The following is a 25,149-nucleotide window of genomic DNA, read 5'->3' as shown; positions in this document are numbered from 1 at the left end:
TTAAAACACAATCAGACGATCCGTTCGATGTCGCGGCGTTGTCGGTGGTTGAACGGGTGGACCACGTCCGTGTGTGATCAGGGGCTCCACGAACTCGATCGAATCCGTAAGCCGCTGATCCTCCGGGATGAAGCTGCTGCGAGCATACTGGAACGAAATGAGCGCCTGGTTAGTGAGTAGCTGGTAGTGGAGCTTACAGTCTTAGTTCTGACGCACCATTGACACGTTCGGTAGCTCCAGTTCGTCCGTATCAGCAACGGTAAAGACCAGACGATCCGTATCATCCTGTAAGACGACGAGAGGAGCTCCGGATGAGCTTCCAATTACCGACGGTGCCGTTGAGGTAGCCAAGGGTTTTGGTGTCGTTTGCCACCACCAAAGGCTAGGCTGTTGTTCTGCGGTAGCCTCGGTTGGAGCCACCACTGGTACAGATTCCGTAGTGGTTGAAGACAACGGTGGTATCCAAAGGAGCTTGGACACTCGCTCGTTGACGCCATTAAGGAATTCACGCTTTCGCTCATAGACCGCATTCTTTATATTCGACACCTTTCTGGAGTAGAGACGTATTAGGACCATAAATCGTCGGTCATTCTAGCACTAGTCTTACCCTAGCAAGCTGTCCCCATCCTTTTTCGGCCAATCCAATATTGGTGCTGTGTGAAAATTGGAAGACAAAAGGTGAGTCATCGGTCAACGGTCGCATAAAACCGAAACAGGAGCAGTATCACTTTCTTACATCCGAATGACGCATCTCCAATAGTGAGCACTGTAACAACGAGAACAGCAAGCAATCGCATCTCCACCGATGTCTCGAACCACCAAGTTATTTGCAAAATCTGATCCGAACTGATTCGCGACTCTTCGTGTAATACACTGCCAGTTCTCTGATCGATTTGCCACACAAACACAAACGTTCATCACTCTGTTATGACCTAGTTATCAGGGGGTCGATTACTGCGTACCGAGTGATCGAACCAAGGTTTTGGTTTCGAGCTTCCGTCCTTATCAGCATCCAGGGTCCATGCGAGCGAGCAGCGTGAGTTCAAGTACACCCGGCTCAAGGATCGGCAGGGAAACTGTTTACGAAGATGCTACCCAGTGCTCGTGTCCAATGATTGACGTGTGTGCTGGAGGTGTATCTGGATGATGGCGAGTTCTTTCCGAGAAATTCTTGCAACAAGTCAAGACTAACCGTTCGTAACTAGATTCTAGCGTTTATTGGTCCACGCTTCTTAAAACAATCGACATAAATTAATGGCTTAATTAGACCCAAATGATCTCATCCTCTTGCTTCTTCTCCTTTTCTTCCTCTTTCGCAATCATCTGTCTCACGCCGTGTGCAGACTGTACGTGCTGACCTTACCATCATCCTCGAGCGTAGTGGTGGCCGCCTTATAACCCGTCGTTTTGCCATTGATATTATGCTTCTCGCTCTCGGCCGTCGACAGCATGCTGTAGGTCTTCGGCTTCCCATCAGAACCGTACTGTAAACGGAGAAAAACGTATTGTAAAGGCACGCCGTTCCCTGCAGGCATCCCATTCCATTCACTTACCCGCTGTTCCGAGGCCCACTTCGAGCTGCTGGACCAGGATTTGGTTTTCTGGAATCCTCCCGGCAGTCGGCCCAATCCATCCTCATCACGCTGGCTTTCCAAATCAATCGTTCCACTACCGGTCACCGCTCCGTTGTGCACATTCTGAGCCTGTTCGCGTGCCAGCAGCTCCGTCTCGCTCATGATACCTTCGAGATCCGCATTAGCACCGAGTCCCGTGGTACTGCCACCGACGCCACCAAACCGACGGCCCATCTCATCGTTCGTAATCGGATAGTACTGCAGATTTGACGATCCAGCCTTATTGTAGCGATTGCTGCTGCTGCTACTGCTACTGTGTGCCGAGCTCGTCTTTGCCGCGTATTGCGATCCATAACCACCACCCGTACCAACGGCTCCATTGTAATATCCTCCAGGATTACCGGTTGTGCCGGCAGTAAGAGTGTTGCTGCGTTGCTCGTGAGCACTTTGATAGCGGTTGGAGGAGCTCGATACACCGGATGGTACCGGTTGAGCGACAACCGGCACGTAACCCGCACTACTCTGGCGACGCTGCTCCAATGTACTTTCGTATTGGGAGGAGTCCACGCTAGAACCAGCACCAGCCACACCATGGCTTACCAGTGGAGTATCCAGATGAACAACCGGCTGATACGTTTGGCGTCGTTGGGATTCCGTCGAGTGAGCGGAGCTACTGTACCGGGACTGAGAACTCGCTGTTCCTGTCGGGGCTATCGGAACGTACGAACCAGTGCGGACGTACTGATGTTGTTGCTGTTGTTGCTGCTGATGCTGTTGCTGATGCTGATGCTGTTGGTGCTCGGCACGCTGGGACGAAGAAGCTGTGCCAGTTGCTACCCTCAACGAATGCTGGTCTGATCGATCGACAGTACCATAGCTATCAACTTCGTCACCGTACGTGTCCTCCAGGGGAGCGCCAGTGTCCGGGAGAACGCGACCAACATTCTCGTGAACCGATTGTACCCGCTGAGTACGTTGTTCGTCCGTGCGCTCGGTGAGAGTGCGCTGGGGACCCGCCAGGTTCACTACACGCCCGGAAGCATCGTAGGTGCTCGAGGCACTGTCTTCGACATGCGATCGCGATGGAGCATAGTAAGTGCCAACCGGAGCGAGAGGTTTCGAGTACAGCACGTAGGTGGTGCCCTTCGCAGGATACCGACGATACTGTTGATCCTGCTGCGAGGCATACTCGTTCCGGTTTGTGTAGCCAGTGGTGGCTGCGTTCGAGTAACTGCTCGGTTGCACCTGCTGCTGTTGATCCGAGGACGCTACGTAGCTGGAGCGAGTGTTGAAGTTACTGTTGCTGACCGACGCTGTGTCGAACACCGGAACCTGAACGTAGACCGTCTCCGTAGCCGGTCGCTGGTTGACTACCGTGCTTGATCTGCCGTAGGTGCTCTGTGAGGTATGAGTGATCGGAGCAATGACCGGATAGACCACCGGCTGAATATACGTTCCTTCGCGAACTCCTCCAGCGGCGACTACATTGGAGTGTGTACGACCGTGTTCGAGACCCTGGGAAGCGTAGAGCTGTTGCCCCAGAACCGGCTGAGCAACCTGCGATGCAGCATGATGCCTAGAGGAGGATGAGCTGCTGAAACTTGATCGACTACCGGTCGAGGTGGCGGGATAGACGATGGGGACGGCGCCGTGCACATTCTGTACGGTGGATTCGTGGACGCGCGAGGAGCTGGACGAATACTTCTGCGATGCTCCAGATACGGCACCACCGGCAGTACCGGTTGACGTGAATCCAACGATACCCTGACCGATTGTTTCTACATCGCTGGCATCGGCCGCGTAGCCATTGTAGCACAGTGTATCACAAGGACCAGGTGCACTTGCGGCCACTAATGATGCGGCCTGGTGCTGTTGTAGACGCTCTGCGGCCGCTCGTCGTGCTGCATTAACCGAGGATTCATGCTGCGAGTAGTGTCTGGAAGTCAGGAAGACGCGGAGACACATTAATATCTCGTGGTAACTCATCATAGCCTAGTTGTGAATACTTACATTCCTGTTACCGCTTGGCTTTTGGAACGAAGTGGAACCGCGATGAGGGAGCAGAGCATGGAACGAAATGCAATAACCAATGACAGGGTATTGTAGATAGGGATTCTTTTTACACGGCCAGTTACTTACTTATTGTGCACTGAAATATCTTCGGACCACGATGCAGAAGCTGCGGAAGAGACATTTTTTCGGAATTAAAAGAAATGTCCGATTTACATACACGTGTAGTACAGGCACTCTTCCTCTGACTAGAACATGCTAGAACACTGATAGAATTCATGGAAATCTAGGCATTTCTTCTGATAAGGCCTGCAAACACACACGCGACATGACATCATCATGTCGCTTTCAAAATTTCTTGGTTTTTGGTTCACCGATAGAAGCTTTCGACACATTACACACACACACACACGCACGCTGTAATCAGAACAGTTGCCCCCGGGGTTCTCGATGCACTCTGCTGAACTTTTGACCTCAGTATACCTCACCTGCAGCGGCATAGCCGACATACAGTAGTGTCAGTAGCACTACCGACTTCCCCATGATGCGTTTGGTACTGGATACGGTTCAGTGTGGACACTTCCTTTTACAATTGAGACCTTACTGAATGCAATTGCGTTTCAAAGTTGAGTTCCTGCGCTAGGACGAACACACTTTCTAGTACACTGGTTCCGAAGCTTCTTGCCTGTTGAACTGCACGACGATTACTGAACTGATCGGAGAAGCGCTTGCTCGAGTTATATGGATTGTGGAGCAGCAGCAGCATAGATCAGCATGGACCGTCGTCATCAACACAGATTGATACTCCGTTATCAGCGGAATTCACTCTCTCTCTATCTCACCGCGTCTTTTGGTAGGCGATTGTAGACACAACTACACTTAGCCCGGTTGAAGGCGCCCCGGATGATGATCGCACAGCCAACGTGCCAACCTCCTTTGACCTTTGTTTGTGCCGACTTCCGACGTGGCAAAGGAATGGCGGAAGTTCCCAGCTTCCTTCGGCTCCGGTCGCGAAAGTCAGTAAACGCTAACTCGGTCTAGGTCAGTCAAGACTGTTGCCCCAGTCCGATCGACCAAGTTCAAGCACCGTACTTGACCGCACAGGACGGTGTACAAACAAGTGAGCTTCCCCCCAAAGGATCACGCATCTCTCGAAGGCTAATACGGTGTGGAATGCAAGATAAGCACTTTATTGAGATAGCTTAATGTTTTTTATTATCAATCACTAGTCACATCCAGCGACGGGATGTGTAAATACAGGTTTAAAACGTATCAAAACACCACCTGAAGATATATTGTCTGCGGTAAGTACGTAACGTCCCACGTGTGGACACCGTCTAGAGCTCGTTCCAGCCCAGAGGAAGGTGTTAATTCCAGGCATCACCTCCTCTCTATGATCATCGCTTGCTATGCAACGCAAGAGTCGTAGTAAACATGGAGGTAGTCGATCGTGCTGCTTCTGCGAACCGCAATCGCTCTCCGGTATCGCAATAGGCACTGGATTGTTTTCGAATTTTCTGTCCGTTGGTGTATGTGTGTTCCGTGTTCCGTTGATGTTGATGTCGGTGCGATCGGTTACTGCTAGACTCCGGCCTCTTCCTCATCCTGCTCCACTTCCGGTGCTTCGGTGACGCATTTAGGAGTGGACGCGATGGGTGGTGATTTTGCCATTATCGTTCACCGACGTTATCGCCTCACGGTGCGTCTGCCCATTGATGTTTGACGAGGACGAGAAGCTGGACACTCCAACGTAACCTGTGGCAGTGAGAGCGAGACAAAACGAACGAAAAATGTAATTTTAGGAATTCCCAAAAATTGTGTTGCGCATGGCGTGACTATGTTGTCTAGAATCAACACGAAATGATTCATTAATTGTAGCATGAGCGAAAACATTAATCTAGTCCAAACTAACTCGAGTAGCTCATCTTCTCTCGATAACAATCGCTTTCCAATGAACTATCTTACCTGGTTGGCCACTGTGGACAGTAGTCGATCCTCCATGATCGGATCCTCCGAAACGGGTATCAACATTCGGTACGGCCTAAAAGCGCAAAAATCGGTGCATTAGTATCACACAGAAAGAGAGAGAGAGAGGAAGAGGGCATCGAAGAAACTGCCGGATGCTTACCGGATTGTTGGGATAGATCGAAGCGGTCTGATGGAATCCTCCCGGTCCAAAGGAAGCGGACGAACTGGCACCATTGAAACCACCTCCATTGCCATAGTTGCCACCGGAGGCGAAGTTAGAAGCGTACACTGGAATGCCGGTATTTAGCGACGACAGTGCTGCCTGCTGTTGACGGATGTTGTTGAACAGAGCCTGCTGAGCGGCAAACTGCTGTTGATACAGACTGCCGAGATGGTGGAAGAGAATAGGCAAAGGTGTCTAACGTTAGCATACATCGTTTTCTTGTTCTCTCGTGCGATACCTGTTCGATAAGTTATTGAACACATTCTAATGGACCGAATGAAGGGAGAACTATGGGAGATCATGAGGAAACGGATGTTAGCCAAAGGGATCCTTTGCTTTGGGAACAACGTTGATGAGTCACTTGAGCACACACAGACACACACGCACACATACAAACATGGATACAATACTACGTTAGTGAGGATCGTACAATCGCACCCATCGATGGGAATCACTGAAAGAATGAATGTCTCGAGCCGAGAACGGATCTCTGACACACGTCGATGTCACGGTGGAATGGCGAGTGCAGGCGATCACCTTTGATGATGACTTCCGATCGAGATTAGGATTAATGAGTCGCGTACACGTGCGGCAGTCCGTTACGAGCTAAAATTACTTGATCTGATCTTGCGTCCGAGGCCTCTGCCTTGCGGATCCCAGCAGCGACGCACGGGCCGATACCGCTGCTCCCGGACCGGCTCTCGATTGCGTCATGGCGCTTCAGTTCGTTTTATAACCCGTGGCCATCCGCATCGGTTGTTGTTGTTGTTGTTTGAATCGAAAGATAGACGTTCCATCACACATCCGGTCAATACCGGATCGCCACATTGGCATGGACATTGAATGAGAATAATTAGCACCCAGCGGTGCGAGGCGGAAGCGAAAGAAGAGAAGGATTAAAAGAGTAATAATTGACTTTGAGAATAGTTTTAAGCAGAAGCCTCTAGCCGGTCATTATGGTGATCGGTGCTTTGGTATGGTGCTTGACATATCGTGGGAATTAAACTGGTTCGCCGTCACTTGAAGCGATGCTAAGCTTAAGTTAAAATGGCTTGTAGAAGCATAAACGCGGATAATATGGATAGGTGTCTCCATTTCTTGGTGAGGTTCGACTGTATGTGCGCTATATTGCTGGTGCTCAGGTGAATATTAGTTATAGCAGTAACAAAGCATCGCTTTAAAAATCTATAGCACGTTTCTATAACCCAAATACCGTAGACCGTATTCTAGAATATAAGTACGAACAAAAGGAAAACCAAATTTCAACAATAAACCGTCACCAATCATGAACCTAGGCCGCTGCCACCATACGTTGAGCGAGTCATTTAGGCAATAACCAACACCGAAGTACAGGATAATGGTGGGAATTCACAGTTAGCGATCCTCCAATACCTAAAAGAAAACCCATCAATACACGAAACATTTCATATTACTTTGCAAAGTTGGACTGGATGCCCTGGAAGAAGTTGTTGAAGTCCACGGTCGGTGCACCGAAGGCAGGATTGAATCCGGGCCCAAAACCGGGTCCTCCTCCAAAGCCTCCTCCGAAACCGGGGCCGAAGCCACCACCGAATCCGGGCGCAAAGTTAGCCGTTCCAGCGCCAACTGCTACGCCACCTCCGTTGGGGCTAACGTAGTGCGTCGTAAAGCCGCCATTGTAACCTGTGCCGCCATGGGGGAATTTATCAGCATAAGCACCATCCGTCGTGGGCACCGTGTTATAGAGACCTGTCGCTTTACCATCACCGTACTGTGAGCTGGAGTAGGCTGCAAGAAGCACAAAACATCGGGGTATCGGTGAGTCATCAGGGAAAGGTTTTTTTGGTGATTGGATGGAGCTTACCTGCAGACGCGCCTGCTATGAAGGCACACAATACAAGAAACTTCATGACGATCAAGTTACCTACGCAAAGTGCAAAGAGTCAGAAAAAGTTAGTGGCGCTTGGAAATAATTAACGAACACAACAACTTTCTGTTACAGCCAGGTCATGGAGTCAAAATTGTTCATAATCTCCCTCTAGACTACTTTCCCGTAGTAGCACCGACAACAGCCCGATTTTTGGTTGTTGCGAAATTGCCTTTTTGGTATAACAGGTTGCCAAATCGAGCGAAGCCTGCTCCAATCGAATGTCATTCGGTAATTTTTATTGACGCATCGCTGATCCGCTCCAATGATCAAAGGCACTCTCGCTCTATCATCCTTATCATTTATGGTATAGCACACACCTTTGGGGACGTGCATCGCGTGAGTTCATCCTTTCAGAATCTTCTACCTTTCAGCACAACTGAATGAGATCACCCCTAACACTGCAATACGAAACGTAATATACCGAAACGATCACGATCGCGTTCAACACAGATCACTGCTCAGAAACAACTGCGCATCAAGCGCGCACCAATCCTTCCGTTCAACTCGTTTCTTGAGCCACCCTCCGCTTCTGATGTTCTGATGTGTGGCCGGTGATTCACAAGATTAGTGAAACGACTTAAAAAAGTGCAGAACCTATCACCAGGTGAGATGCGATAAGAGAGACATAAATGCCCCACAAGATCTAACAAGAATAACAATATTCTAGCCACCAAAATCGCCCACGTTTATAAAGAGTGCAATGGTTTGAGAGTTAGTCACCAAAACCCCCCACTTTTTGGCTTATGACCGTGAACCGGTTCCGTGGTTGGTGATGAAATGTGTTTGCGTTCGTGGAGATGGTTCGTCGCGCTTGGCAGTACCACCGGCCATCAAATTAACATCTTTTTCGAGTCTTTCACGCAGACAGCGAGGTTTGTCTGTGCTCGGCGCGGTCAGGCGTGGTCGCTGAGTTTGGGGAGAAAGAGGATTACGATTTTTTTCCTCTAAAACCACCAAAGCCGTCGAGTTGAACGGAGAACGGACGTTGTTTGCATTATTCAACTAAAAGCTGCAACAAGAAGAATATTCTGCTTTTTTCGTGATGAAGATTTCGTGGGGGAACGTCTCTTCCACTGTCCGTTTTGACGTCAAACAAAGAAGTATCACAGTGATGATCAGCAGACACTTCGCCGAATCTCAAAGACCGTTTATTTGCAAAAGATGCAAAATAATGTCTATTTGCAAAAGGTTTCCGTCACGTTTCTAAATAACTTCAAGCGGAGAGGTCACTTAGTTTGAAATCCCGGAACTCTATGGTATCCGAGGAAAAGGGGAAGTTAAGCTATAATTCTTCTTATAATGTGCATTTATAGCGATTTCAACATCCTTTATTAGTACTACGGACGAATTCAAAGGAGATCTCATTTCCATAATCGATGATTCAGTAAACGGAAAATACAAAACAGGACCAAACAATCAAAACCCATGTTGGAGGGAAATCCAATAACTCAAAACCACCAAGCTGTTTTGGAGCCCCTGGTTGGAGATACAGATATCCACCGATGGAACCGGCTAGCTAGGGAAACCAGTTTATCCAATCCGACACCCGGGTGTAAGGAAGACATGATTCGTTAGGGAGGAAGATCGTCGTGATATTCGCCGTGCTGGACCACAAAAACCGGTCGTCCACAAAGAACGGAAGGGGCTGTGAGGATGCGCAGCAGCAGCAGCGGTAATCACAATAGTTGTTCGGAACCGCCTATCACGTCGTCAAGGCTCAACAGTCTGTCGTCTGTGTGGTTCGGATGGCCTTTAGCAGCTTAGCACGTCACCATCACCACCAGCACGACTGCTACTGCTACTAGATTCACGGTCAAGATCACGACATAACGACGTTGTTGCCGGAATTGTCATCCCCCCTTGGCTGTTTTTGTCTAGTTGGAGACGATGTCCGCTGGAACCCTTTTATGGGATCCCTTGAACTGCCCTTGGACCTGACCAACATTTTATGAATTAGTCGTTCTGTTTGCGGCGGTATTTCCACTCTTAAAAAGAGTCTTAATGTATACCGGTCTCTGGATCGCACAGGATTCAGTTCAGTTCCATGTCACTAGTACACCGAGATGGGCCATCAATCTTAAGTCTAGGTGTTCCTGGGCCTATGATAACCCCCAATGACCCAAACAATCGGCTCCTTCACACAGCGCACGCGAATGTTTACAACCTCATCATCATCGACCATCAATCATCTGCCTTGCCACAGGTCGAACCACAAACCGCACGATTCGCTCAGCTCAGCCAAACTTTTGAGCACTTGTGCACTTACACTTCCTCACACAATCACTGTAGAACACCGGATCGTGATCGAGACTCTCGAAAAAGGAACAGACAGCAACAGCGGCAACAATAAGTGAGTGACACACAGAGAGACGATCGTGGAAGCGTCGAGTGCGAGAATGGTTCGCGAACCGGTGGCTGGGTGTTGTTTTATACAAAACATACTCGCGATCTCGCGCTTCTCCCATGCGGACACAGCACGAGAGAGAACCGGCGATCCGATCGGCTGTGCGGCAGGGCAACTCCAGCTGTATCTTCGGTACGATGTTTCTCCAGCATGACCCAGCGACGATCGGTGCGATGGAATGGAGAAAATGAGAATGAGGCTGACAAGAAATGCCCATACAAATGTGAACACAGAAACAAAACTCTAGCAACCAAAACCTGTTCCGCACCGCACCCAGGGGTCGGTGACGTGCGAGGTGAGAGCATCGTCGCGCATCGCACAGTCCTCCTGCTGGAACACCACCCCATGCCCGGTTCCGTCACCTGTGCCGGACGCTTATCATAAATATCGTCACGTTTTAAGTACCTTTTTATGGTAAGACGAGGTGAGATTGTTGGCCAAGGGGAGCGCGCGGAGTGCAAATGCGATTCTTGCCCACACACTACTAGCCACGGTCCGGTCGTGGGCTAGTTTGAACGCAAATTTTGGTGAAAGTCACACTGGCAGTTTTTGACCAAATCTCTAAATGGAAACCGGACGCACCGGAAGATTAGAGTTCTCTCGCCGGCTCAACATTCACTCAACACGACTTTGTTGAAAGTGCATAGAGACAATCCTTTGCCAGGCAGGGCATGTTACATGATTTTCAAGGTTTACGCCGAAACATAAATAATCCTCGATCAAGGATCGCGTGCCGTTGAACTGATCATATCAGTGCACGTTGTGTGCAGGCTAATCAAGAAGAGGGAACACTACACTTGATTACCCGAGAAGCTATGTTGCAATGCTAGTTCTAGATTAGCTCGAAGTGGATTGCCATTCCAGAGGCGCTAGGCTAAATGAAAATTATTTTAATTTAATATTCAACAAAGCGGTAAAAGCTTTAGAGCAACCTATTAAAGATGTGTAAGAGGAAACATTAGCACGGGCCCAGCATTACTCGCTGGAAAGATTGATCGTTAAGTGATCAATCTTAACGATACACGCTACTTCCCGGATATCGACACAAAACACACGATTGTTGATTGTCATGCACGTTTCCTCATAATCTTTGGAATTCCCCACGAAAACATACTTCTTCAACAACCCCTACACGAGTGTGTGTATTCTAGAGACACTCCGTGGTGTCTAGCGGCGTCCGATGCTAAACGATCAATTGTCCATGCAAAGAATGAAAGCCAGAAGGCAAACACCAAACACCATGTTTCGTTGTTTATTCCACCGTAAGCAACGCACCGATCGATCGATCGGAGTGTGTGTTAGCCAAGCTTTTGGAAGAACTTTCGCCATCGTTTGCTGATCAGCGGTGCTGAGGGTCCTGCTCGATGTGCCGTTGCTTTACTGGCCGTCCCGGAACTACTTTGTGCGGTCAGCGACGCCCCACCGATGGATGCGGTAGCACCGGCATTCGTGTTGCCAATCGTCGAAACCGATCCACTATGGCTGAAAGGAAGAAGCCGGTTCGTATGTGATCATAAGACGGTTTTGGATTGGAGGTTTAAGAGCAGCTACATCCTGCTCACTTACCTGATAGCAATGGGTTTCATATGCACCGAAGTAGCGATGGACGTTGCGTGGGAAACGGAAACACCGGGCAGCCCAGGTGAGGGAGCACCGGGAAGCAGGGCCGGGATGATCGTGCCCAGGATCGGTAGAACGGCCGGTAGAACGAGTGAGGCACTGAAGGAAATCACAAACTTTACGATGGGTTGTTTTTGGCGTTTTCGGCTTTACAATCCATTCTTCTCGCGATCGCTAACCACGACCCGGATGTTTCTGTTGGATTTGTTTAATTTTTCTCAACCCAATACACTTACCCAGGAAACGTTTTTGCTTCTTCGCCTCTGGCCAGCGAACTTACGAGAGTTACTGCCGGTATCCAGATGAGCCCCATTAGTCTTCCAAGATGCATGATGACGGAGAAGATGAATTCGTTTGTCACTTTGTTCCCACACGATACGATGCGCACTACGCACTGTTGGTTGGCTTTGCAATGAAATCAAGCTACTGTTAGCTGCTACAGACCCTCCAGTCAAGCGGCCAATCGTTTATCGGCCGTCGGAGAAGGAGGAGAAGGAATGACTGCTTGCTGCGTTTTGGATGTTAGCTAGCTGATATCGTTCAAGGTGACCACGGAGCTTAACGAGCGATCCGGGTACCATTGATGGTAGAAAAGCCATCAGCGAGCACTTGCAAATGCCGATCGATCGGATACTTGAGGCAGCTTTAAAAGGAATCCTTTATGATTGTGCAATGGCGCCCATCCCGAGGGTCGCGTTTGTTGTCGCATCGTGATTGCAGTTTGCTTGTGCAATCACTACACTGTCGCATTACAGCTTAACATTGCATTGCCAGTTGTGCATCATGCTGAGCAATATTGTTTTCAATTCCTTGCGTTCAATTGAACTTGATGATAAGATCGATATTAAATTTATAGTCGATGTATTGGGTTTTCTAATCTCAAATGAAATGGTGTTTGGTCATCCTAGACACCTGTTAGTCCGTAATTTATATCTTGCTTTTATTGTGCTTCGATGCTGGTTCAGTATAGCCATTCTTTCCATTCATATTCTTTGCTTCCAAAATAAAGGTTTCCAACCAACATTATCAACTACCATTGGCCTACCATTGTGACCTGTGCAATGTTGTACTTTTTCTTCTAGCTCATTATCGGCCATCCGATGCTGATAGTAAGCTTCGGGGATTTCCGTTTCTTCTTTTACAGCATCTTGAGGAGGTTTGAGTTGCAGTACCATTGATGAACTCTACAAGACAAGCCGCATTAGCATTGTGTAAAGTGTTTGTGCTTTAATTCAAATTAATATTGAATAGCTAACAACGAACGTACTACGTCAGGTGGTGTGAAGATAGAGTTAAGTGTATTGAGCACCCACAAGAGATCGCATCGTTTTTATTTCTCTTGTGATCGTGGTCGCGACAGCAAATCGATCCGTTTGAAAAGATTTCTTTGTGTAACCATTTGCAAATCCTTACCAGCGATCATCGCATATAAAGGTCATATACAAGTCATACAAGCATATACAAGTCATACACGAATACGATCTCGACCATGCACCGTCTGGTTTGGTGCATATTTGTGCTTTTCGCCGTAGTCGTGAGTAGCAATGCGGAGTCTTTTGAGATGGTAAAGGGGCATCAGGAGCAATTGGTTCCCGCAAGTGTATCAGGATTTGCATTAGAGTTGCTACTGAACAGCCAGGAGTCCTTGAAGCAACAGTTACTCGATTTACAGCAAGAAGTACGAGAGCTACGCAAATTCGCAGCAGAAAGGCAAAACACTATCCTAAAGCGTTTCGAAACGGGACTTGAAAAGCTGGACGAACTGGAACGCAGTAATCAACGGACACACGATCGATTATCAGATATTGAGCATTTGCAACTGGATCCGCTGCAGTCCTGCAAAGCCGTGCCCTCGAGGGAGTCAGGAAAATATAAAATACAATCAAAAGGCCAAACGCGACCAATCGTCGCATATTGCGAACAAGGACCATTTCAAGGAGGCTGGATGGCCATCCAGCACCGATTCGATGGAGCGTTGGATTTCAATCGGAATTGGACTGATTATCGAAATGGATTCGGTCAAGCTGGTACGGAGTTATGGTTTGGATTGGAGCACATTCATCAAATAACGGCCACCCAACCGTATGAGCTGCTAGTGGAGTTGAAGGATTTCGATGGAAATTACAAGTATGCGCACTACGACTCATTCGCAATCGACAGTGAGGCAAAGCAATATCGGTTAATAACTCTTGGAGCCTACACGGGAACTGCTGGCGATTCACTGACTGCCCACAAGGGAGTGAAATTTTCGACGATGGACCGGGATAATGATAACATTGCAGATTATAATTGTGCGGAATATTGGGAGGGGGGCTGGTGGTTCGACAAATGTTTTAAGACGTTTCTAAACGGAAAATACCAAAGCGCGGACGAGCAGAAGATAGCGTGGTTCTCTTTTCACGCTAAATATAAAGGACTAAATTACACAAGAATGTCGATTCGTCCATTGAACTAACAGCAAAATAATGCTAATTTCATGCAACAAAGGGGTGTAGCAGAGATAAATATGTAATTGTAATGTAATAAAATCAGATCAGAAAAAAGACAGTTAATTCTAGAGAGAACGTGAAAAATATTTAAAACAAAAATATGAAATCAATGTTATGAGATGAAATAAAAAGTAAAGATATTTTTACATTTTTGTTGGATTAAAATTAATTTTGATGTTCTTATGAAATGAAAAAAAAAATGTTTTGTACATTTCCAACGTTATTGGTCAAAACAGATATTATTACACTATAAATCATTTAATTTCTTAAAATTTATCCAAAAAAATCAGTTGCTAATCCAGTTCCTGAAATAATTTACTTGTTAAAATCTTGTTAATCATCGAGATTGTCACCTTGTATTTGAGCTACAATAGCTCATTTCACGGCGTTATCCATTTTTGATAGTTTCATGACGATCATTTTCCCCTTTTTCGTTGAACCTCGCGCCTGTCGGCCATCGCTCTGTATCCATCTCGCCAAGGCTGCTGTGTAGTGTGCACGCTTAATCAGAATAGTGAAAGATAAAGTAAGTGCGTGAAGCCAGCGCTTGAATTGGGCCAACTCCTTTCCTGCGAAGAATCTGCTTGTTTGGCAAGAAGGCAAATTATTAAAAGAAGTGGATGATCATCGTTAACAATTCAGAGCGAACGATCCTCGGTAATAAGTTTGCTGGCTCGTCATTCTGGGCTGTTTGCCGGACCTAACCTAGTCAAAGCGTGGGTTAACGCGTCCGTCATACAAAATGTCGCAGAAAATTAAGAAATTATCCTCGAAAGCATCATCTACGACGACGACGACGGCGAAAACGGAGCCACCAGCGGTTATTGCCGAGACGTCCTCTGTATCGTCTTCCGGTTCGACTGTTTCCAGTCCGTCAGATGTAGCCGGGGTCGAGACGGCGTTGAGCCCATCGCGCCGTAGCCGGTTGCGAGAGAAGAACAATTTGATGAACCTAAACGATCGGTTGGCGTGCTACATCGAGCGGGTCCGTTACCTAGAGCAGGAAAATTCACGCCTCTTGCACGAGCTGTCCACACTGCAGGACACGGCCAACCGGGAGGTATCCGGACTGAAGGCCATCTACGAGCACGAGCTGACCGATGCGCGCAAACTGCTTGACGAGACGGCCCGTGATAAGGCTAGGCTTGAGATCGAAGCGAAACGTTACTGCGAGGAGAATGAGCAGCTGCGTATGAAGTTGAACCGCCGTACTAAGGAGCTGAGTGAGCTGGAGAAGGATGCACGTGTGCACGAGTCGCGCTGCATCGAGCTGACCGCTAGCTACAACACGATCTGCTCCGAGCGGAAGAAGCTACAGGAGGAGCTCAACGAGGCAGAGAAGGAAGCGGAAAAGCTGCGCCGTACCTTCGACACGATGCGCAAGGAGTACGAGCACGAGACGCTGGTACGCGTTGATCTGGAGAATAACATCCAGAGTCTGCGCGAGGAGCTCACGTTCAAGGAGCAGGTCCACAGCCAGGAGCTGAACGAGAGCAAGCTGCGACGACAGAACGAAATCAGCGAAATGGATGGCTACCTAATGGAGCAGTATGAGACGAAGTTGCAACAGACGCTACAGGAACTGCGCGATCAGTACGAGCATCAACTGCGCATCAATCGCGAGGAAATAGCCGGTTTGTTCGAGGGTCGTATCCACTCGTTTGAGGAACGATTGGCGCTTGAGCGTAAGCGCCACGAGGAGGAAAAGGGTAAAATGGCACAAGAGATCGATAGGATGCGCAACGATATGGCGGTCCAGCTGAAGGACTATCAGGATCTGATGGACATCAAGATATCACTCGATCTCGAAATAGCAGCGTACGATAAGTTGCTATCATCGGAGGAATCGCGACTCAACATCACACCGAGTGTGACGAGCACGACGAGCGCTTCGCGCCTCTTCCGTACCCCGTCCTCGCTAAAGCGGAAACGGAATGCACTCGATGAATCGCTCGACTATTCGATCGTGACTTCGGCCAAAGGCGATCTGGAGGTTAGCGAGTGCGATCCCGAGGGCCGGTTCGTACGGATTCAGAACAAGTCGAAACAGGAGTACCCACTGGCAGGTTGGCAGCTAGTGCGCCGTCCTCATGATGCCCCCGAGGTACGGTTCAAGTTTGGCAAAGGCAGTAAAATCGAGGGCAACGGTATGGTAACGGTTTGGGGTACGGTCGCCAATCGTAAATCGGATCCACCAATCGATCTAGTTATGAAAAGCTCACTCTGGACGGTTACCGATACGATGGTGACGACACTCCTCAATGCTGAGGGTGAAGAGGTGGCCCTGGTCGAGCGACAGCGTACAAGTAAAGTGCCAAAGGATAAGTACTTCCACGAGGAAACCGGTGGTCGTATCGGGGTGTCCTATTCCGCTGGTCAGCATACGAAGCGATCGCCTCCCAACAGTAGTAGCATGCAGGTAGCAAACGGATCGCACGGCAAAACCGACGAGCAGTGCAGTATCATGTGAGCAGCTGTCCAGCACAAATTGCGATAAATTCTCACCGAGTCAGAATAATTCCCAGTGAGTCTGTTAGTGTGTCAGTATTGTAGATCCCATGATCCTGCCACCGTGATCTTTCCTGTATAAATCTCGCAATCTAGGGGATTCTTATCTAAGGAACTTGTTTGATTTGTATGTTCATTTTGTTTCCAAAAATGTTACAAATGTGGTGGCGGTCCGGGTAAAATACTAATTGTAAAGGACTAATGTCCTGTTTGTCTTGGCGGCTAATCTAAAGATTGAATAAATGTAAAAAAATCTGTAATTCTGCGCGACTGAAGCAAAAAATCAATCTGGCTTCTTGTTTCTCTAAATAGGGTTTTATTTATAAACTGCTCTTGAGCACATTCATTCTTTTGCAACCAACACTTCCGACAGTGAAGGTCAGGCGATCAAATGATCATGGTTTTGAATATCTCTATCCGCAAACGGACTCGACTGAATGAGTGCGCAACGTGCCTATTCATTTTCCATTGTTTGTGTTATGGAAACGAAATGGTGTATATGAACATTGATTTTCTATAGATTCTCTAATTTCATCGACTACATTTCCTCGTGCAGCACAATGATCCAACAGTCGTGCCATTATTTCTTTCTTCTATTTCTAACAACAAGAGTCGAAAGTGCATATTCGCGGTGACAAATGACAACGAACAAACGAATGAACACACCATCGCGGGTTAAGGTGCTTGAACACTCAACAGGAAGGCGATCAGGACAGTACAATTACCGCTTATATGATGGAAAAGAATCGTTTTACAATTCTGCTACTTTAAGGAATTCTTGATTCCACGTGTATTGCATGCTTTGCATTTCGGTTACCTCGGTGGGCGAAGACTTTAAGGGGAGGGGAACGGTTTGGTGCTTGTTCGATACGATCGATACGGACTTGTAAACAGGAAAACGAAAATACTAAGTACTAAGTCCTAGCCGCGGCCTAAATAACATACAACGACTAACGAGTACCGATGAGCAGTACGACATCTGATATCGAACAATAAGGCGACACTGGAAAGGGGCATAATACATGACGATCAGTACAGATGATCATCGTTTTGTTGCAACTTATTCGTTTCCAAATTCGTAGTGTTTTTCTACTGATCAAAGTACTACCTAGCACTAGAGTTCTCTTTTGCTATTATTAACAAAACACCTAATAAAATACTATACAGTTTCTACACGAGTAACCGTTTACGTTTATGTACTAGATCATCTTCATTTCGTTCAATAAGACCTGTTTCCTACATTTGCCCCCCAAACATTGGATTGCTGGCTAGCTAGGTTGCTTTCGGACTAAACATCGTCATTAAGGTGGTAGTAGTAAAGGTATGTATAGATAAGACACATTTTTCACGTCACAAATTGATTTGTCCTGTCGATGTGCACAAGTCGTAACTGGCACGCAACTTACGTTACTACACCTGCCGCTTCCTGATTGCAAATGAGCAAGTTAAACAGAGGAAGCTAATGAAAGAGATTGCGTTTTCATGAACGAAAGATAAAAAATATATATATAAAATAAAGATCATCCAAGGATGAGATTGAAATTTAGTTGGAAAAACAACAAGAAGCAATCCTTAAAATGGATGGATTTTGGAATAATACCGTATAACGTGACTGTAGACCGTGATATAAACGAGAAACATATAATGCCTTAATGTGTTTAACCCCTATGGCCAATACGAAACGCTACAAAGCATTTCCGACACAGCTAATACATATAATTCGTAGACACTGTAGACACTTTGAACGGTTAACAAGGAAACATTTACATCGACCAGCGCGCCCTGGCCACTTCAAGACTAAGCTACGCTGTCGACCATTGGTATCGTGATATCTTCTTCATTGCGCAGAAAAGCGTGATCAACGGAACAGATGTTATTTGTTAACAAAATATTTTAAAAACCCGTAAAATACCCTTTTCTAAGGGAATGCCCTATTACCCACATGGTCTCGCTTTTCAGTGCAATTTACAGTCTGCTACGCAGCTTGGTCGGTATGATATCCTTCCACCATGCAGCCCTCTCCATCGCACCCGGATTCGTCATGAACACGGACTGAATGTTCTCGTACAGTCGACCGTCCGATTTGGCGATCACAGAGTTGAGTACCCAGTCGGGTGGGGCAAGTGCATCTGCGATCGCTACGGCCGAATCCTTCAACAAACCGCATACTTTAAGCAGTACTCCCCGTACGGCATCGGCAAAGGCGGATCCGTTGGCAAACGATCCGGTGTAGAACGTACTCATGTGCCGATCTAGACACCAGGTTCCGTACAGAAGGTACACATTGAACAGAACGGGCCGCAACGATTCCGACACATCGTCCCGAGCACATCGTGTCCTGTGAAAACGGAAATGAAATGATCAGATAAGACTGACAGAAAAATAAAGGAGTTTTGTTCCTTACCAGAAGCTTCTGAGTGCGTAATACTCGGCATAAGCACGGCTTAGATCCCGTGCTCGATACACCTGGCAATTGTTTCGCGAGGTAAATGTATCGATACCCTGGCTACTTGCCTTGTCCATCTGGGCCACACTTTCCTGCAGCAACCAACACATAAGCCACTCGTAGCAGTGCGTGATGACTAGAAATCAGAGAAAAACGTATTAAAATCTGCTTTGAAACAATCAACGGAACAAGAAGTAATGTCGAATAATGTGAAAATGAGCGACAAGAAACCAGATGACGCATCTGACAATGACTTACATTCCGAGCTCTCCACCGGTACGCCCGATCGCTGCAGCGATTCAAAGTTCATCCGCAAGATTTTATCACGCCGTTCAATGAACGACGCCGTACCGACGGGACTTTCCACTTTCACGTTCTTCCACTGGCGGACGAGCCAGTTGGATGCCTGCTGACCGAGCACATTGTTGTCGCCCTCGTACGTACAGCTCGGATCGTGATTGTTGCGCAGCTCCCCAAGATTCGCCGAACGCAGATATCCATGTCCACCGCAAGCTTCTCGCGATTCCTGTATCGCATCACGTGCCGTCCAGGTGACTAGTGGCTTAGAAGAGGAGACTAGTGCGTGCACTTCCGATACGATCTGCGTCAGCAGCTCGAACCCATTCGATTCGGCTTGGGATTTCTGCACAGTTTCCAGATACGTCTCCGTCATTGCGAATACGGACACTTTCAGTACACACGCGGCCGCCAAGTACGGGAATATACGCCATTGCTGAAACGAAATTAGAAGAAGAGAGTGTTATGGAGAGATCTATCGATCGCAATAATATCAATACATTAATGTTCTACCTACATGCAACTGATATTCGATTATCGATTGTTCCGGCCCATCCCGATCGGTTCCAAACTGTTTTCTTAGTGCCGCATACCGCACAGCAATGACGGCCGCATGCGACAGTGTGTTCGATGATTCCTGCATTATACCGAGCCGCCCGGCGGAGAAAGATTCCAGCACGGCACCGAGAATTTTGCCCGGCTCACTGAACGTACTCTCGTATACACCCTCGGGTGTAACGTCGCCGGTACGGTTTAGTAGATTCTCACGCGGAATGCGATAGTGATTGAACATAACGAATCCATTATCGATCCCATTCAGTCCGATCTTCTCACCAATATCACCAACTGTCACTCCCGGATAGGGTAACAGCGTTTTAGGATCCCTAATCGGTACCAGGAACCCTTGCAGACCATGGTTCTGGCCGTCGGCCGTATAGAGAATGGCAAACATTAGTGCCACCGATGCCGTCTTACCGAGATTACCGACCCAACACTTTGCCGCCTCAAAGTCGGGAGTATGGATGATGAACTCTTGCGTCTCCGGATCGTATGTTGCCGTCGTACGGCACCGTTTCGTGTTGCTACCGTGCGACACCTCCGTGATTGCCAGGCAGGTGATTATCTCCCGGTTCCATGCCTTGTTGTACGTATCCTGATGCCGCTCAGTACCCATCGCCAGCAGCGAGTTCGTGAACAATCCCACACCGAGCGCTATCTTCACCGACAAGCTTGGACATACGGCATGCAGTGCCTCGTTGATGCTCATCAGATAGCGTACGCGGTATTTGTAGGGTTTCGAGTAGATTTCGGGGGGTGCGAGTTCAAGATCCGCTATCCGGTTCACTTGCCGAGCAGCCCGTTCCTTCTGTTGATCGACTGGGAGCGTGGAGGTGACGGGAGCAAACAATGGTTCCGATTCTAACCGACGCCATATATCGTACTACCAAGAAGAAGAACAAGAGAAATGTCATTACGTGCGCAATCACATGCAATCCACTCAAGTTGAGCACAGCAGCACTCACTTTGATTTTGATCAGCTCCGTATCTTCCAACACTAGCCGGAAGTCTTTCCAGTTGAACTTGGCCTTGGAACGGTAGGTACACAGAGGTCCACGAGGCAGATCGGGTATTACATTACGTTCCTGTTCGGCAGGCATGATGTTGACGTTGGTTATGAGTGTGTGTATTAATGATCGATTCCTGAAAGTAAAAACTAAAAAAAATGAGACTTACAACATTAAACGAAAATAAAAGTACCGTCACTTGAGCGAAAGACACGTGCTCATGAAATCCAGAGAACACACGTTGAGACAAAATGAGATGAACATTTCAAATCCTTTATCATGATTTGAAGCATGAACGATTTTTAATAAACCATATGACATGAATAATATACTTCGGACCAAGTTAACGATCATCGAGAAATATTTGATGTACGCTAGAAAGAATATACAAATTATAGGATAGGGTTACGAGTAAATCAATCATTGATGCCCTGTTCGCTGCGAGAAGCGTTAGCAAGACTGGAATGTAAATCTTGCAATCAATTACTTGCTAACCTCCCTGGCCCTGACCTCAATGTATAGGTTACCTATAATTTGGTAAAATATGTACCCAGAACATCGAACAACTCACTGCTCTAACAGTATGATACTGAAATTTAAATACAAGAAGCTAGACCAGAACTAGAACTTGATGTATGTATAAAAAACCACTTAAAAAACAATGACTTGCTTATAAACAAGGAAGTTTTATGCATATATGCATTAATCTGTCAAGTACTTTAGCCATACTGTTTACCTCTACGGAAATTATATATGAAACCTAGCTATGTCGTTGAAATGAGTTATCAAAATAGCAGCGTCAATAGGACACTATAACACTGACTTGAATCCATTCGATCATTACTCATTAGTATGCACAACATCGCCACTGTTAGTTGAACAACGGTTTTCGGCTAATCCGTCTTCGGTGAGCGAGGGGCGATACTGGAATATTAAACATTCCCCACTTCGTGCAATTTACTTTCCCCAATTTCTTTACTAGTCTCTCAAACTCATCGGCAACAGCAGTGCTTAACTGTGGAATTCATCTTAACCTTCTCTTGATGAGCAATTAAAAGTTATCCTTTAAGACTTGATCTAATCCTCGGTCGTTAAATCAATAAGCTTATCTGCGCGCTAAAATTTAACAACCCCCTCCATTGCAACCTATCAATCGGTTACTCCATTAAGCCCGAACGATTAAGAAAGACTTTGACAATTGTGAGTCAGCGCGCTGCTTACCGGCGGCTACTGGTTTTATCGGCCTGGGGAGTTCCACGGCGGCACCCTACTATGACACTGTCAACCATTGAGGTAACGAAAAAAACATTCGCTTATCTTGCGCTATCAGCCTGCGCGAGAGCATACATGAAAAAAAGATGGTCAACAATGGCAGAGTAGCTCGGGGTCTTGGTTTACTCTACCGCAGCGCAGTGCACCACTACGCACCGCAATGAATTCCGCACAAGGCGCACACACACACGGGGCAATATGGCATCGCAGAAGATATGACACTTCAGCCAAATGCTCGATTCTCCTCACCGGTAGGCGTGTACATGGTGTAAGAGCACTGGTAGTAGCAGCACCACCAGCCAACGAGGAGTTTTATGATAACCCACTCCGGCGCTTGATGCCTAACCGTATCGCACTGTCGCAGGGCCAGAAGGGTGATACGATGATGGGAAAGCATTCATGCATAGGACGCTCGTCGCCACGTGGGATTGTGGTAGCCGGCGATTCAACCAATTTTATCAGATGGTAATTGTCGGCATCCTGTGAGTGCTCAGGTCGGAATCAGGTCGATCAAGATATTTGAATCTTGAAGATTGAAGCGTGAAGGTTCTTGAATCAATTTAATGTTCCGTATTCATCAGTCACTAAAAAGAAACAATAAAGTATTTTTCGAGCATTTTACGTTTAAAGAAAGCTTTCTCAAACTTTGTGTAATACAGCATAATTCAGCATTAGGACAACTAATCAATGTTCAAAAAAGGGTTAAGCTAACCCAGGAGAACCTAAGTAAACTAACAGACACGAGAAACTTAGTTTGCAATATAATAACTTTCGATCAAAACATTAAAAATTAGTTAAAATTTTGCATAAAGGTACTCATCGGTTTTTTTTTACTAAAATAATAACCCACTTGAGAAATAAGAAAATTAAAATAAATAACCTAATAAAAACCACTTGAATTTATATAATACAAAGCCACAGTAATAACAGAAACAAAACACACCAAACCGGCGACTAAAAAAGTAGATAATCAATTGAAATTCAATTTCAAACCAAAACATGTTTTCCTTTTAGCTACCCCTGCCACAAATGCATGACCATCAATTACCGTAGTCGCCGATGCAGGTAACGATAATGATGCAAATGATTGAAGACATGCTTTAATGTGGTCCAAGATTAAAAACTAACACATTTTAATTACTGTTATTATCGGAGGCGTTTTGTAATGATACGTTGGCCACCGGGCCGAGAAGCACATTGATTGAACCTCGTGCCCAATTTCCCTTCCACCATTCATAAAACTCCTGCCATTCTCTACCACGGTTGATTGCACGATCCATATCATTTATGCATTCGATTCAAGCTGCTGGCCGCCTCCGGGGTTGTCTTTCCGGGACAAACGTGCAACGGAAGAGCGTTGGTTTATCGATCGAACCGATGCAAAGTGGTATGTCTGTTGGCGGACTATGATGTTCGAAAAAAGTGATAATAGCATACAGGACAACATTGTGAAGGTTGAGGTGGAGTTCCGATTTCATCCGATTTTAGTCCATCAAAATACGGATTTCACACTAGATTAGCTCTGCACACGAGCTGGCTCGCTATGCCCGCAGCGGAACTGATGCTAAAAATAGCTAGCACAAAGTCAGAAGGGAGTTCAAAATCGTAAGAACGCGAAGGCAAAATTGGCCCTCCGTGTTTCTCCACCTCTTTACGCCATCATCACCATCATTCCGGGTGTCTCTCCATAAAGCATTGAGGAGCGCACACACAGTTTAACTTCGAAATTCCTTCAAATTAAACTCAATCAAATCGGTGGCTGTAGTAGGCAAGTAAAGGCGGGCACACGAAATCAATTGCCAGAAACAATTCCGACGACCCTTTCCCTTGTTCAAACGATCGAATGATTCATTCGGTCGCGCCGGCACGCCGTCCAAGAGACTCATTATTTGTGTCACGTGATTTTCCCTTTCAAGTGGATAGAGGAAAGGGCGCTGGTGCATTAGTGCTCAGCACACACACACACCGTCCCAAGGTGGAGTATCTGATATCGTATACAGGTCAAATGTTTGCACCGGCGCATGTTCTCGGCAACGTTAATGAGCGCTAGCCATGGAGTCAGGTGCTAGCTAGGTTGGAAAAGTTTATTTTGTCGTCCAACGTAGCACGAGGAGTCCACGTGACCCACCCGGGGATAGTGTAGCCCCATTAACCGGACCCTGATAAAATCCCCGCAGCTTCAGTTGTGGATAAACAAAACCCCAGGGAGTTTTGCGACTCTCTAAAACGCGAAAATGATTTGCGAATCATAAAATACAGTCACCTCCGTAGAGACAGACCAATCGCGAGTGTGCGAAAGTGTTGTCAAGCGTGGCGTGGCAGTCTCTGTCTGAGCTGTTATCGCAATTTGCTAACCAGGAATCCGTATGCGTTTAGCATTGCGTTGGCTTCTCTTCTCCGTGTCGTCGCCTGCTGTGGAAGTGCCCATGATGGAGTATACTCGTTCGCATCGGTTAGTGTGTGCGATAGGTTGGCGACAATCCAGCAACCACTTGTTGTAGCAGGCTGGCTATCGTCTCTTCTCTAATGTCGAAATACATTAAACTAAACCTTGAAGCCCGGTCGAAGGGGTTGTGCCTGGCCAGACGACGAGACCGACGTCCGTCGGATGGGTGCCCGTTGCCGTTAAGGGAGGAAATCGGGTCATTTCGTCGGTTTCAGCATGTGTGACACGATCGTTGCACAGCGCAGTACGATGGGATCCAGCTGTTGTGCTACGTTGGCCGTGCGGATCCCGAAGAAACTTTTCCATTTTCTTCGTCTTTCGCACCTTGAAACCGTATTTTTATCATCTAGACGAGGCATTCGATCAATGAAAATTGCCTCCAAATGTCTGGTACCGTCTCCACGAAACAGTGGGGCCG

The 25,149-nt window shown here is 47.1% G+C and overlaps 6 protein-coding genes across 16 annotated transcripts in view; 1 reads left to right on the top strand and 5 right to left on the bottom strand.

Moving 5' to 3' along the window:
* On the bottom strand, positions 1-891 carry LOC125950454 (uncharacterized). Its single transcript, XM_049678455.1, has 4 exons — positions 737-891; positions 608-653; positions 217-550; positions 1-147 (listed from the first exon to the last, which is right to left on the bottom strand). Exons 1-4 carry the CDS (start codon positions 795-797, stop codon positions 1-3), a joined length of 588 nt encoding a protein of 195 aa, XP_049534412.1. The 5' UTR covers positions 798-891.
* A 297-nt stretch (positions 892-1,188) lies between these two features.
* LOC125950414 (uncharacterized) lies at positions 1,189-4,305 on the bottom strand. Its single transcript, XM_049678385.1, has 5 exons — positions 4,073-4,305; positions 3,714-3,753; positions 3,585-3,602; positions 1,554-3,510; positions 1,189-1,484 (listed from the first exon to the last, which is right to left on the bottom strand). Exons 1-5 carry the CDS (start codon positions 4,125-4,127, stop codon positions 1,329-1,331), a joined length of 2,226 nt encoding a protein of 741 aa, XP_049534342.1. The 5' UTR covers positions 4,128-4,305; the 3' UTR covers positions 1,189-1,328.
* A 441-nt stretch (positions 4,306-4,746) lies between these two features.
* LOC125950442 (ATP-dependent RNA helicase A-like) lies at positions 4,747-10,073 on the bottom strand. 7 transcript variants are annotated; one of them, XM_049678440.1, is made up of 8 exons: positions 9,951-10,073; positions 7,619-7,678; positions 7,504-7,542; positions 7,209-7,437; positions 6,392-6,493; positions 5,713-5,935; positions 5,550-5,625; positions 4,748-5,339 (listed from the first exon to the last, which is right to left on the bottom strand). In XM_049678440.1, the coding sequence occupies exons 2-8, from the start codon at positions 7,662-7,664 to the stop codon at positions 5,221-5,223; spliced, it is 834 nt and encodes a 277-aa protein (XP_049534397.1). In that variant the 5' UTR covers positions 7,665-7,678; positions 9,951-10,073; the 3' UTR covers positions 4,748-5,220. The 7 variants fall into 7 exon arrangements, with proteins under 7 accessions (XP_049534398.1, XP_049534397.1, XP_049534399.1 ...); XM_049678442.1 differs by having other exon boundaries at positions 7,516-7,542; XM_049678439.1 differs by lacking the exon at positions 9,951-10,073 and adding an exon at positions 8,002-8,184 and having other exon boundaries at positions 7,516-7,542.
* A 1,259-nt stretch (positions 10,074-11,332) lies between these two features.
* Positions 11,333-12,175, bottom strand: LOC125950459 (uncharacterized). The gene is made up of 3 exons (XM_049678461.1): positions 11,945-12,175; positions 11,655-11,807; positions 11,333-11,570 (listed from the first exon to the last, which is right to left on the bottom strand). The coding sequence occupies exons 1-3, from the start codon at positions 12,037-12,039 to the stop codon at positions 11,387-11,389; spliced, it is 432 nt and encodes a 143-aa protein (XP_049534418.1). The 5' UTR covers positions 12,040-12,175; the 3' UTR covers positions 11,333-11,386.
* A 2,535-nt stretch (positions 12,176-14,710) lies between these two features.
* Positions 14,711-16,676, top strand: LOC125950424 (lamin Dm0-like). Its single transcript, XM_049678404.1, has one exon. The coding sequence runs from the start codon at positions 14,940-14,942 to the stop codon at positions 16,665-16,667; it is 1,728 nt and encodes a 575-aa protein (XP_049534361.1). The 5' UTR covers positions 14,711-14,939; the 3' UTR covers positions 16,668-16,676.
* Positions 16,677-17,111: 435 nt separating this feature from the next.
* Positions 17,112-25,149, bottom strand: part of LOC125950415 (peroxisomal acyl-coenzyme A oxidase 3) — a 9,648-nt gene continuing 1,610 nt past the window's right edge. For 3 of the 5 annotated variants that reach the window (XM_049678389.1, XM_049678388.1, XM_049678386.1), the window contains 5 exons: positions 20,972-21,162; positions 19,966-20,889; positions 19,410-19,884; positions 19,110-19,287; positions 17,112-19,043 (listed from right to left, as the gene is read on the bottom strand). In XM_049678389.1, the coding sequence (XP_049534346.1) occupies positions 18,671-19,043; positions 19,110-19,287; positions 19,410-19,884; positions 19,966-20,889; positions 20,972-21,106 (2,085 nt within the window). In that variant the 5' untranslated portion in view covers positions 21,107-21,162 and the 3' untranslated portion in view covers positions 17,112-18,670. The remainder of the gene's footprint in view (positions 19,044-19,109; positions 19,288-19,409; positions 19,885-19,965; positions 20,890-20,971; positions 21,163-25,149) is intronic. The other 2 variants (XM_049678390.1, XM_049678387.1) reach the window with 1 other exon arrangement.

Source organism: Anopheles darlingi, chromosome 2 (assembly GCF_943734745.1).
Source record: "Anopheles darlingi chromosome 2, idAnoDarlMG_H_01, whole genome shotgun sequence".
In the NCBI taxonomy this organism is placed as follows: Eukaryota; Metazoa; Arthropoda; class Insecta; order Diptera; family Culicidae; genus Anopheles; species Anopheles darlingi.
Note: the sequence above shows the minus strand (reverse complement) of the source record. Positions and strands in the feature narration are given on the sequence as shown.

Bases quoted from the DNA above. Each gene is read 5' to 3' on its own strand.
- LOC125950454 (XM_049678455.1), bottom strand. From the start codon at position 797: ATGCGATTGCTTGCTGTTCTCGTTGTTACAGTGCTCACTATTGGAGAT. The intron at 654-736 runs GTAAGAAAGTGA...ATTTTCACACAG, and splicing joins TGGAGATGCGTCATTCGGAT to CACCAATATTGGATTGGCCG. The intron at 148-216 runs GTGCGTCAGAAC...ATTTCGTTCCAG, and splicing joins AGCTACCGAACGTGTCAATG to TATGCTCGCAGCAGCTTCAT.
- LOC125950424 (XM_049678404.1), top strand. From the start codon at position 14,940: ATGTCGCAGAAAATTAAGAAATTATCCTCGAAAGCATCATCTACGACG.
- LOC125950459 (XM_049678461.1), bottom strand. From the start codon at position 12,039: ATGCATCTTGGAAGACTAATGGGGCTCATCTGGATACCGGCAGTAACT. The intron at 11,808-11,944 runs GTAAGTGTATTG...GATTTCCTTCAG, and splicing joins GAAGCAAAAACGTTTCCTGG to TGCCTCACTCGTTCTACCGG. The intron at 11,571-11,654 runs GTAAGTGAGCAG...TCTTCCTTTCAG, and splicing joins ATGAAACCCATTGCTATCAG to CCATAGTGGATCGGTTTCGA.
- LOC125950442 (XM_049678435.1), bottom strand. The intron at 7,543-7,618 runs GTAAGCTCCATC...TGCTTCTTGCAG, and splicing joins CATAGCAGGCGCGTCTGCAG to CCTACTCCAGCTCACAGTAC. The intron at 5,936-6,391 runs GTAATTTTAGCT...CCATCTCGGCAG, and splicing joins CGGACGCAAGATCAGATCAA to TCTGTATCAACAGCAGTTTG.
- LOC125950414 (XM_049678385.1), bottom strand. From the start codon at position 4,127: ATGGGGAAGTCGGTAGTGCTACTGACACTACTGTATGTCGGCTATGCC. The intron at 3,754-4,072 runs GTGAGGTATACT...TCTCTTCCGCAG, and splicing joins TGTCGGCTATGCCGCTGCAG to CTTCTGCATCGTGGTCCGAA. The intron at 1,485-1,553 runs GTAAGTGAATGG...CTCCGTTTACAG, and splicing joins AGTGGGCCTCGGAACAGCGG to TACGGTTCTGATGGGAAGCC.